General features: G+C 36.9%; 1 protein-coding gene and 1 long non-coding RNA gene across 2 annotated transcripts; one reads left to right on the top strand and one right to left on the bottom strand.

Annotated features, from left to right (window-relative positions):
* Window positions 1-670: 670 nt before the first annotated feature.
* On the bottom strand, window positions 671-6,764 carry LOC122060852. Its single transcript, XR_006134480.1, has 3 exons — window positions 6,601-6,764; window positions 1,312-1,454; window positions 671-1,169 (listed from the first exon to the last, which is right to left on the bottom strand). It is a non-coding gene; the product is annotated as an uncharacterized LOC122060852 (long non-coding RNA).
* A 1,847-nt stretch (window positions 6,765-8,611) lies between these two features.
* Window positions 8,612-10,884, top strand: LOC122060823. Its single transcript, XM_042623915.1, has 5 exons — window positions 8,612-8,630; window positions 8,868-9,652; window positions 9,809-10,083; window positions 10,186-10,288; window positions 10,519-10,884. The coding sequence occupies exons 1-5, from the start codon at window positions 8,612-8,614 to the stop codon at window positions 10,882-10,884; spliced, it is 1,548 nt and encodes a 515-aa protein (XP_042479849.1).
* The last annotated feature ends 825 nt before the right edge of the window (window positions 10,885-11,709 follow it).

The following is an 11,709-nucleotide window of genomic DNA, read 5'->3' as shown; positions in this document are numbered from 1 at the left end:
AAAAAAAAAAAAGCACACATAGAAACATCAATAAAACAAACATTATTACTTTTATAGAGGAGGAGACCGTCATTTTATCTTTTGTCGCCCATGTTTCTGGGCGTAGCCCCAACACTCCCTACACATAACATTTTCCCATAACAAATTTCCAAGCTGAATGGATTTTTTTGTATTCTGTCATGCTAATTATTTATTTATTTAGTACATAAATTCAATCACTTATTTATATTTTGGCCTTAGGAATATAAATATATATATATATATATATTTTTTGGGTAAAGCTAAGAATATGTTATTCAAGTCATGAGAAGGCACTTTTACCAAAAAAAAAGAGAAGGCGCGCACGTGGAATGTCTCCATTTCTTCCCTTTCTCTTTTCTCTTTTCTTTTTTTTTTAAACAGAAATAAATATTTTATTAAGAAAAATCAAAGAAGGTGAAACACCTTCCCACAGAAACAGGGTTTACAAGACACAAAGGTGGTTTACCAAGATCTAAAAAGTCCAAACCTAACAGCTCCCTAAGCTAAACAATGCACCCCTCTATTGTCAACGCAAGGCAGAAATCTGAAAAAAAAAAAAAAAAACAAAAAAACAAACAAAACAAACAAAACAAACAAAACAAACAAAACAAACAAAACAAAACAAAACAAAACAAAAAGACTAGCAACACTAAAATGTCTTTGACTATCAAAAGGCTAGCCCAATCAAGGGAAGAAGGAAGCCCTTTACAAGCAAAAATTATAGCTAAGCAATCACTACAAATAACAAGAGAATTAATGCCCAAGAATTTGGCCAAGAGGATCCCATCCCTTACTGCCTTAGCTTCTGCAGCAGCTACTGAAAAACTGAACCCTGCTCTACAATTTGTAGCGACAAAAACACCCTCTGATGTTGTAATAATAGCTTCACGCCTGCCTTTGCACGAAGAGGATCTCCAGGAACCATAAGTGGTTAAAGTAAAATGGTCCACAGGAGGAGTAGAAAAATCTGACATAGCAATAACATTGAGCACCATATTGCTTTCCTAATGAGGAAAAACCATCTCTTCATGAACAGCAGCTCCAATACAAATATAACATTCCCGGATGGAGGTTGAAATAGCTGCTGAAACACTGAGGAGATTAGGCTCTACATGATTAAAGATGGCATTATTTCTGACCTTCCAAATCTGCCACACAGTAGATGACCAAATGAGATTAAAATCTATCAAGTTAGGAATATTCTTATAACGAACAAAGAGAAAGTTTAGCTAATCCTTAAAGCTCTCACTCAAAAAACAAGATGTATCAAACTGTAATGGGGATACTAACCATACTGTCGACGCAAAAGAACATTGGAATAATGCATGAACTACTGATTCATCCACTCTTGAACATAAAGAACAGGCAGCAGAAGGCACCAAATTACGCCTTGCTAGAAGTTGCTTCACAGCAATAGCATTGTTACAACATCTCTACATAAAAAAATTAATTTTAGGAATCAGCTTTAACTTCCAAAAATGTTTCCAAAAAGGGCCTTGAGATGAAGAAGCCTGAAAAGTTGAAGATAAAGCACAAAAATAGGCAGATCTAATAGTAAACACACCATATCGATTGAAATTCTAAGTCCAAAAATCCTCCCTATGAGAGACAGGCAAAGGAATTTGGGCAATAGCTTTGGCCTCAACTTCTGAAAAATAAGATTGGATGAGACTTAATTTCCAATGTTTTAAAGGATGGGTAATAAGATCCCGAACAAGTATAACATTTGGCATGTGATTCCTACTTAAAATGCGACCCCCCAGTAAAGAAGGAAGCCAACAACCCTAAAAAACTATGGTGGAAGCCCCATCACCAATACCTCTTCTTAAACCTTGGGAAAGAAGATCCCTACCCTTTAAAAGACACCTCCAACCCCAAGAGCAGTTTGGTTTCATAGTGGCATCAAGAAAGGAGCAATGGGGAAAATATTTACCCTTAAGAATTTAAACTCATAAAGCATCATGATTATGTAAGAGTCTCCATCTTTGTCGGGCAAGAAGAGCATGATAAAAACAAGTCAAATCACGAAATCCAAGGCCACCTACAGATTTACTTTTACAAAGCTGAGACCATTTCACCCAACAAACTCCCTTTCCAAGATTGTCTTTCCACCAAAAGGATCTGATCAATTTATTCAGCTCTTCACATAGGCCGCTAGGAAGGAGGAACACTGACATTGTGTAAGCTGGAAGGGCAAAAGCAACGGATTTGATAAGAATTTCCTTACCATCTGCTGAAAGAAGGCTTTCCTTCCACCTTGACAGCCTAGCTCGCACCGTTTCCACAATGTAAGAGAACATCTCTTTTTCAGAACGACCAAAACTAGATGGCAAACCTATATACTTCCCCAAACTTGGCACCACACTAAAACCTAAAGCCAAAGACGCATCCTCCTTTATAGGAGGTGTGTTGGGACTAAACCAAACAGTTGACTTAAACATGTTCAACATTTGACTCGATACCCAACAATAATCCGAAATGAGTCCCAAAATCTTATGGCCCTCACAAGTACCAGCTTTGGAGAATATCAAACAGTCATCAGCAAATAAAAGATGAGACACAGTAGGACCAAAACAACTAATACGAATGCCAGAAGTATATCTTTCAGCTTCGGCCTTAAGAAAATAGCAGGAGAAGGCTTCCTGACAAGTGATGAAAAGATAAGGGCTTAGAGGGCATCCTTGCCTTAAGCCCCTATTAGGAACAACCTCACCAATAAAAGAACCATTAATTTTAACATGAAAAGAGACTGAGGAAATGCATTCCATAATCCAATTGATCCAAGTAGCACAAAAACCAAACCTAAACAACAAATATTCAAGAAAGTTCCATTCTACTTTATCATATGCTTTACAAATATCCAATTTAAGAGCCATTAAACCATCTTTCCGTTTAGAGTATTTTATAAAATACAACATTTTATGAGCCACATAGATGTTATTAGAAATGGCTCTAGATGGAACAAATGCACTTTGGTAAGGACTAATGATAGAATGGAGAATAGGTTTCAGCCGGTTGACCATGCATTTTGCAATTATTTTGTAAATGACTGTGCATAGACTAATGTGCCTAAAATGATTTAACTCACAAGGGTTTTTTTGTCTGGAAATAAGCACAATAATGGTTTTATTGAAATTCCTAAGCATGTGCCCTGAAATGAAGAACCAATTAACTGCATTAATGACATCAGTCCCTATAATATGCCAATGATTATGGTAAAACTTAGCAGGTAAACCATAAAAACCAGGGGCCTTAAAGGCCCCAATCTGAAAGGCAGCCCTTTTTATCTCCATATTAGTAAAAGGATCACTCAAAACAGAATTTTGAGTGGGGGAAATACGAGGGTTAACATAGCTCAAGAACTCATCAATAAGCACAGGGTTTGAAGAGGCAAATAATGCAGAAAAATGATGAAGGATAAGTTGATTCCAAGACAATAACCACACATCTCCCGTGCTTAATGAGTACATACCATGGTTTGAAGAATCGGATCAGATTGATTTGAATCAGTTTGAATTAGTCATATAAAATTGGTACCAGTCTTTATTGATTTTGATTCTTTGTTGATATTGTATTGATGAATCGATAGATTAATATAGATAAGCATAAAATAGTAAATATATATATATATATATATATTTTTTTTTTTTTTTTTTAAATTGAACTCAAAGATATTTCCGTCTTACCCTAATTATGATCAGATTGATTTCAACCTTGATCAATTCCGACCTTGATTGCATCTTCTCAAACCTTGGTACATATTAATGGTGGACAACACAAAAATTTAAATGTTATTTGCACCGGCCAGAAAATGAGCCATGATAATCTCACCATACTGTAACAGGGATGAGGAGGTACAAGGAGGGGCAGGCGGGGGTGGGGGAGACTGAGGCCAAGGTAGTGGCAGCAGTGGGAGCCATGGGATGGCGGTGGAATGTTAGAGGGTGAATATGAGAGTAGGATGGAGAGTATCAAGGGTAGTTAAGGGATTTTAAATTACCAAGATACAAGGATAAGTGGAACTTCGCCTTTTGGGGGGAATCACAATAAAGGTTTAATATAGGAGACTTAATTTGAGTAAATATATGATGAATATAAGGAAGTGACAATAATCGCCTCATGAAGATAAAAACCGGTTGCTACCAAAGAAATAAAACAACTTCTCAAACGTGCGCAAAGAGCGATGAATAGTGAAAGAATCAATCAAATCATAAAGAATAGGTGATATGCAGTATTCATGAATTTATAGAAATCACAAGATTAAAACAATGGGAATTTCTCTGGGGGAGAGTAGTCCTATGCTCAGACATATGGGAAGCAAAATAATCAACTTATCCCGCATGAAAAAGAAAATGACGTTTCTATGTATGCTTCCTCATATACCTCCATTATCTTTCACACCAACATAAGGACTACATTCGCCACATAATATACTTGCCGCTTAAAACAAATGTCATTTAATTTTAACCTTCTAACTTTTCTTACAGTGTTACCAAAAAAAAAAAAACTTGCATTTTACATGCTTGTGCAATTGTACATACAATCACGTGGGCATTGTGCAAAAATTACTCCAGTAATGCCTAACCTATAGTTATATCATTAAAAATAATATAATAAATAAATAAATATCCAACATAGGCCCACATGGTTAACACACTGGTCCTCCTCAGCTCCTCGCCTCCTCCTGCCGCTTCGAACTTTCAAGGAATCATGTTAGCACTAAAATATTCCAATTTAGTTGGCTGATGTCTTTCCCCCCTCACAGCCACAAAATAAAAGAATAAAAAAAAGAAAAATTCTTTCCCACATGCTTAGTAATCCCACATGTTTAATTATTTTTTGAGGAAATAAGTCTAGAAGATAGCATGGTGTCTACGCCAGTCGTCGAGTAAGGAGAAATCATTGTCTCACCTTTTATGAAAGTCGGAAGTTTCACACCTATTGATGCTTCTGTGCATGTTTCCATTGACCCACATAGGGGTATCAATTGGTCAGGTCAGGCCGGTCTTGATCGGGCCTATACCCTTGCATCTTGATATGTCTATTTAAGGAATGAATCGGTCTCGATCAATCTCATATCGGGTACCAAGCTTTAATTGGGCTTTCCCTAATCGGTCTATAATCGGGCCTTACATTGGATAATGTACCAAAAAAAATCTTAAATGGTCTTTAAATGTCTTTAAAAAAAATTAATATATTTTATTAATTGATTAACAACTTAGAAAAAGATATTACACTTGATTACTGATAAAAATATTAATATATACCCTATTCTATAAAATAAAAAAAAATAAAAAAAAAATAAAAAACCAAAATATACATATAAACTATTGGGCCAAGTTGGGCTTGTAAATGGGTCAGGCCGATCAGGTACCCATCGGTCTTACCCCTTGCACGAAGTACTACCTATTCATAAACGGCTCAGGCCTAAACCCAACACATTTAATAATTGGTTGGAGCCAGGCTGGTCTTTAAACAGTCAAGCCGGATCAGCCCAATTGGTGCGGGCTTGGGACTCACACACCTAAACCCACGTATTGTTGTAGGGACCACACTACCCTTAAGGGAACCTTCACCTTTTTTTTTTATTATTATTAGAGGAAATTACACTCCCCTCCCCTGTATGTTTCAAGTATTACACTTAGACCTCCTACGAAGTTTGAAATTACAACCGCACCCTATGTTGTTAACTCTATTAGAAATTCATGTTAAATGACTCATTTACCCCCTTCCCCTTTCTTTGAAAAAGACTCTCTTGATTAGAGCTGATTGAGGGTTCGTCAATTTGGATTTGTTGGAGCCGGTGGAGGGAGAGGGGTGTCTGACTCCGATCTTCGATCGACTCCAATCTCCGATTGACTCCGATCTCCAAAGTTTCTTCGATCAAACCCAACAATCCACACCACCCTCACTCCCTCAAAGATCACAAAAGAAAGAGGAAAGAGAACATCTTTGAAAGACAACCTTCTTTCGCTACTCTTGTTGCATCATTTCACAATCTCCAAACCCAACCAACCAAAAAGACTAATATTAGCTCCTGTTTCTGCTGAGAAGCAATCAAACAACTCAAAAAACCCAGGTACCAGTCGTCGCTAAAATCAACCACATTTCCCCCACCTACCCCTGCTCCGGATCACAAGCCCAAAATCTCTCCTCACTCTCTTGCAAATCTTGATACAACATAGAAAACGGATCAAATCCCTCATGCACTCCTCCGCTGATGATTCCTTACAAACCCTAAGAACCTCAAGAACAAACGCAAAGACGAAGATTATAGATCGTCCAACCTCAACCTCAAGAACTTCTACGTCGCAAAACCGTTTCTTCCAGAACTCAACCGAAGCATATATACAATAAAAATAATATATTAAAACAATAAATAACAAGCTATAATAGTCTTTTTTCAGACTCTCCTTCACGCAGGATTCATGCCAATACAAGTTTCAGTTGAGATCTGACGAACCCTATATGCTTTCGATTCAAACAAATACCTAACTCTCTCAAAGCCCTAAGACTTCGATTGTGTTTGATTAAATCTCCCAAAGCCCTAATTCTCCCAAATCTGTGATTTATACTAACCTTAGACTTCGATCTTCATCGATTAACAACTCCGATCTTCAATGAGATGTAATATCTTCAATAGCGAACGAGATGAACCACTGTCAATCGCCAAAACTTCAGAGATGAAACATCTTCAATTTCAGAAGTTCAGAATTCGTGGAGGAATGAAGAGGAAGAGTTCAAAAACCATCGTTCTTCTCAAGGAAGAAGACGGTAATAAGTTGGGGGTATTTTGGGATTTATGAAAAAAGTGTAATACAGTTAACAGTGCCTCACTCTCGATTAGGGTACGGTTGATAGAATCTAGAACTTACGAGAGAGGAGAGTGCAATTTCAAACTTCATAGGGGAGGGTTATGTAATACTTGAAACATATAGAGGAGGGGAGTGTAATTTTCTATTATTATTATTATTATTATTATTATTATTATTATTATTATTATTATTATTATTAGTATTATTAGTATTATTATTATTATCATCATCAGATCACATGTTAAATTAGTGTATATAGTTGGGTCATGCAATTATTATCACATGGGCAGACCCTTCCACGTTTCCCACCTTCCCCATAGGCTGTGGTAGGCGATCAGAGTTATTAAATTCGCCGAATTATTTGCGAATAATTCGCGCGAACAGAATTTTTCTGAATTAAACGAAAAATTCTTACCGAATCCGAATTATAAATAAAATTCTTTAAAAATCGCGCCTTTTCTAATTAGATTTAAAATCGCGATTATATCGGACCGAACCGTTTTAAACCGAACAATTCGGTTCAAACACACTTTATTAAAAAAAAAAACGAATTACAAAAGCCAAAAAGAGGGTTTCTGAACTTTCGTTTCTTTCTGTTTCTTCCCCCAAACCCTCATCCTCTCCATCTCCGAGACTCCGACCGGCGACTCTGTCAGTCACTTGATGTCTCTTCCAATCCATGTCTCCGGTGACTTCGTGAGTTCGAGGGTAGGTGACTCGTGAGTTGAGAGTTGAGACCCTCTAGTTTCTCCAGCTTCCACTGCCCAACCAGGAAATCCAGAATGTCTGCGTAGTCACCACTCACCAGCCGTGTAAACGCCGACCCTCTGTGCGACAGCGGCGAAATTATCGAATAGATTGGGATCTTGGCCGTCATACAGCCTTACTCGCCCTACTGGTGGGGATTAACAGTGGGTGGACTTTTGGCCACCGGCGCCCACGGCAGCTCCTTGTGGGGGAAGGGAAGTGTTGTCCATGACTATGTCGTCGGACTTCGAATCGTCACCCCCGCGGGACCTAATGACAACTACGCTAAGCTCCGAGTAATCGATACTACTCAACCTGATGATCTTAGTGCCACACAAGTGTCCTTCGGAGTACTTGGTGTCATCTCTCAGGTGAGCCGTGAGCATTGCAAAATTATAAGTCTTTGTTTGGGTACCAATATTGAGTTTTTTTGTTTGTTTTTTCAACGAGTAGATGATACAGAATTTTTCTGCAGAACTTAACGTCACTGTAGCATTTGTTCATCATTCCCTGCCTCGTGAGGTCAGGGAGACAGGGACTCAGGGCCAGGGTGCGGCGGCCGACGGGTGCCGAATTGCGTTCTTTGAAAAATTCTGAACATTTTTCCTTCGAGAGGACTGGTTAGTGCTGAACCTATTATCCCAACTTTACTGTTGTTTGCACCTGTTGTTTTGAACCTGTTGTTTCTTCTATTGAAAGATGGCAGTAGAAATCTCTGTCTGTTTACTGTTGTTTCTTCTATTGAAAGATGGCAGTAAATGCAAGATAATTTACTGTTATTTGCACCTGTTGCACTTCTCTCTATTTGCATTCTTGTGCTTTCCCTTTGCCAGTACAAACTGGGTGAATCTAGTAATATCTCCATGCCATTGTACAAAAAATAGGGGCAGATTGAATGTGGCATAGGGGTTGGGTCTACTATTTTGACAGCTTTGGGTTGGAAAATTAAAGGAAAGAATGCAATTTTGAGTGAAGAGTTGTTTGATGCTTATTTTTCTCTGTTGATTGTATTGTACCTTTGGTCATGCATGGTAAAAGGCTATGCATGTTAGTGGGACTTGAAAACTTGATTCTTTAATTATTCAGAGGCTATTTGCTTATGTAATGTAGTTATTAATATCAGATGTATTTGTTTGTTTATATGAAATGATTTATGTTGTTTTTTTTTTTTGTGTTTCAACTTTTAACAAATAGGAAAAATGGGAAGACAAAAAGAAAATTTTTGGCAACATGCTGAGCAACTTGATAGTTCACATTTCAAATGCAAATTTTGTGAAAAACAAGTTTATGGAGGGGTCACTCGACTCAAGTATCATTTAGCTAAGGTTAGTGGTCATGATGTTGCCTCTTGTGAGAAAGTATCAGATGATGTCCAAGCAGAAGCTCTTCTTGCTATTAATTCTGAATCAAGTAGCAAAAAGCGGAAGAGTTGTACCAGTGGTGAGAGTATAGTTGGTTCTTCTCCTTTAGCTATAACTAGTCAAAGGCAGTCCACAATGGAGGAAATGATCCCTAAGATGGACAAATCAACTTGGGAGAAATCTCTTCGTGATCTTTTTATTAAAAATAACATTTCTTTCAATGTTGTTCAATCGGATGCTTTCATCAATTTTGTGAAGTGCACAGCCCGTTATGGTCCTAGTGTTCCTATTCCAAGTTATGGAACCCTTCGTGGAAGAATAATTCCTGAAGCAAGAAAGGACCTTGAAAAATATGCTGAAGAAGTAAAATTTTCTTGGAAGCAAACTGGTTGTACATTCATGTCTGATTCATGGACTGACTTGAAGAAGCGGTCTTTTCTTAATGTGATTGCTTATTCCCCAGGTGGTGCTCTCTTTTTGAAGTCAGAGGAGTGTTCTCATGCTAAATTGACTGCTTTTTATATATTTGATATTCTTGAGAAAGAGATTGAAAGTATTGGCCCAAATTTAGTGGTTCAGCTAATTTCAGACAATGCATCCAATTATTCAAGTGCACTTGATATGCTTACTGGAAAGTATCGTTGGTTGTTTAAGACTCGATGTGCAGCCCATGGTATCAATCTAATGTTGAAGGATATCTATGAAAAGGTTTTTTGGGTTCAAGAAATTTTTGATGAGGCGAAAAGAATTATTGACTACTTGTACAAGTCAATAATTGTCTTACAGTTGATGAGGAGTTTCACAAACAAGGATCTAAAATATCCTTGCAAAACTAGATTTGCTTCAAACATTTTAATGCTTTAGTCAATTGTTGAAGTGGAAGAGAAGCTTAGACTCCTAGTTGCATCAGCTGAGTGGAGGAGTCTAAGAAATTCGAGATCTTTAGAAGCAGAACAAGTAGTGGACACCATTCAAAGGGAGTCGTTTTGGAATGATTCAAAAGAGATTTTGAGATTTATGGAACCAATCATTCGAGTTCTCCGTTTGGTTGATGGTGATGGAGCTACATCAGGGTATTTGTATGAAGCAATGGAAAGAGCAAGAGAGGTATTGGAGAAGCATTATGAGGAAAACCACCGGTATGACCAAATTTTGAAAATCTTTGATAAGAGAAGAGATGAAAATATTTTGGGAATCATTCACTATGCAGCTGCTGTTTTCAACCCCACTTATTTTTTTAGTGAAAGATTCAAAAAGATTCCTCAAATGAAAGATGCAACAGATTTCATTGGTGAAACAGTGGTTCCACAAGATGAGAGGAGAGAATATTATGGACAGCTGGCAGTATACCACATGAAGTCTAGCACTCTTTTTACTCCCAGTGCCAAGATGATGATGGAAACTAGTCATCCTCGTAAGTGTAATAATTATTTTCTTTTTAAAATTTTTAGTTTATTGTTTCTTATGTAAAGATTACTTGTCTTTTAAAATTGTTTATTTATATATATATATTTTTTTTGCCAGTGACAAGGGTTTGGTGGCATATACAAGGTGATGCTATTCCTATATTACAGAAGTATGCCATTCGAATATTGAGCCAACCATGTAGTTCTTCAGCTTGTGAGAGAAATTGGAGTGCCTGGGATGCAGCACAAACCAAAAGGAGGAATAGATTGTCAGCAACAATGTTAGATGATTTAGTCTATGTGAGAATGAATTCATTGATGATGGAAAAAAGGGGTGAACTTGAACAGAAAAACATATTACCCATTAATCTTGACAATATTAGTGTCAATGATTTTGATCAGCGCATTGAGGACGTTGATAAAGAGTTAGAGAGATTGTTGGATGATATGGATGATAGCATTGCTGAAGACTTGATATTTGGTGCAAGTGCTAGTTTTACTGAGAGCGAGACTCAACCCCCAGATAGTATATAATAATTTAGTTGAGTACTTAAGTTATGGTGATGTAATAACTATTGTTATGCTTTTGTGGATGTTTTGCTTTATTTAGAATAGCTTTTCCTTTTAAGCATGAATGATGGAATTATGTGAGTCATGGACTCATGAATTGAATGAAGTCATTTTGAACTTTTACGTCCCTACAGGATAATTGGTAGAAGCATTAAAACATGCATTAGAAATTGAATTACTGTAACCATTGCTTTCATCACTCAATGACAACTTTTTTCTAGTTTTTTTACTGTATTGTATATTTGAACTACAATAATTTTCTCTTCTTAGGTGTACATATCAAGTTAATTACTTAATAAATAAAATAGATACAATAAATTATAAAAAATAACATCCGAATTTTTTGCCCGACTTTTATTTTGGTACTCGAATAATTCTCGAATCCGAATCCGAATCCGATTTTTATTTTGTCCGCTTTTTTGACCGCTTTTTTGACCGAACCCTTAAATTAACCAAACGAATTATTCCGAATTATTCTTCGGCCGAATAATTCCCGAATCCGAATTTGCTAACTATGGTCAGAGCTGCTTCTCATAAGCTTTCCATAAGGCTCTAAAACTCTTGCAAAGATGGGATTAGCATATGGCTTATCATATGATGTCTCTTTTATCATATTTACACGTTGAATATATGAAATTTTTTATTAATGAATTAATTCAATGTTAGAATCACTTAACCACTGTTATATTAAAGTTGTGCTTGGTATGTGTTGAGATTGGAAATCGTCCTAGGCTTCCTTCGTGCTCTGTAAAGATGAATAAACACAAGAGAGTGAGCTCCAGGCTGATC

This window comes from Macadamia integrifolia, chromosome 14, assembly GCF_013358625.1.
Source record: "Macadamia integrifolia cultivar HAES 741 chromosome 14, SCU_Mint_v3, whole genome shotgun sequence".
In the NCBI taxonomy this organism is placed as follows: domain Eukaryota; kingdom Viridiplantae; phylum Streptophyta; class Magnoliopsida; order Proteales; family Proteaceae; genus Macadamia; species Macadamia integrifolia.
This window is presented reverse-complemented; position numbering and strand designations above follow the sequence as displayed.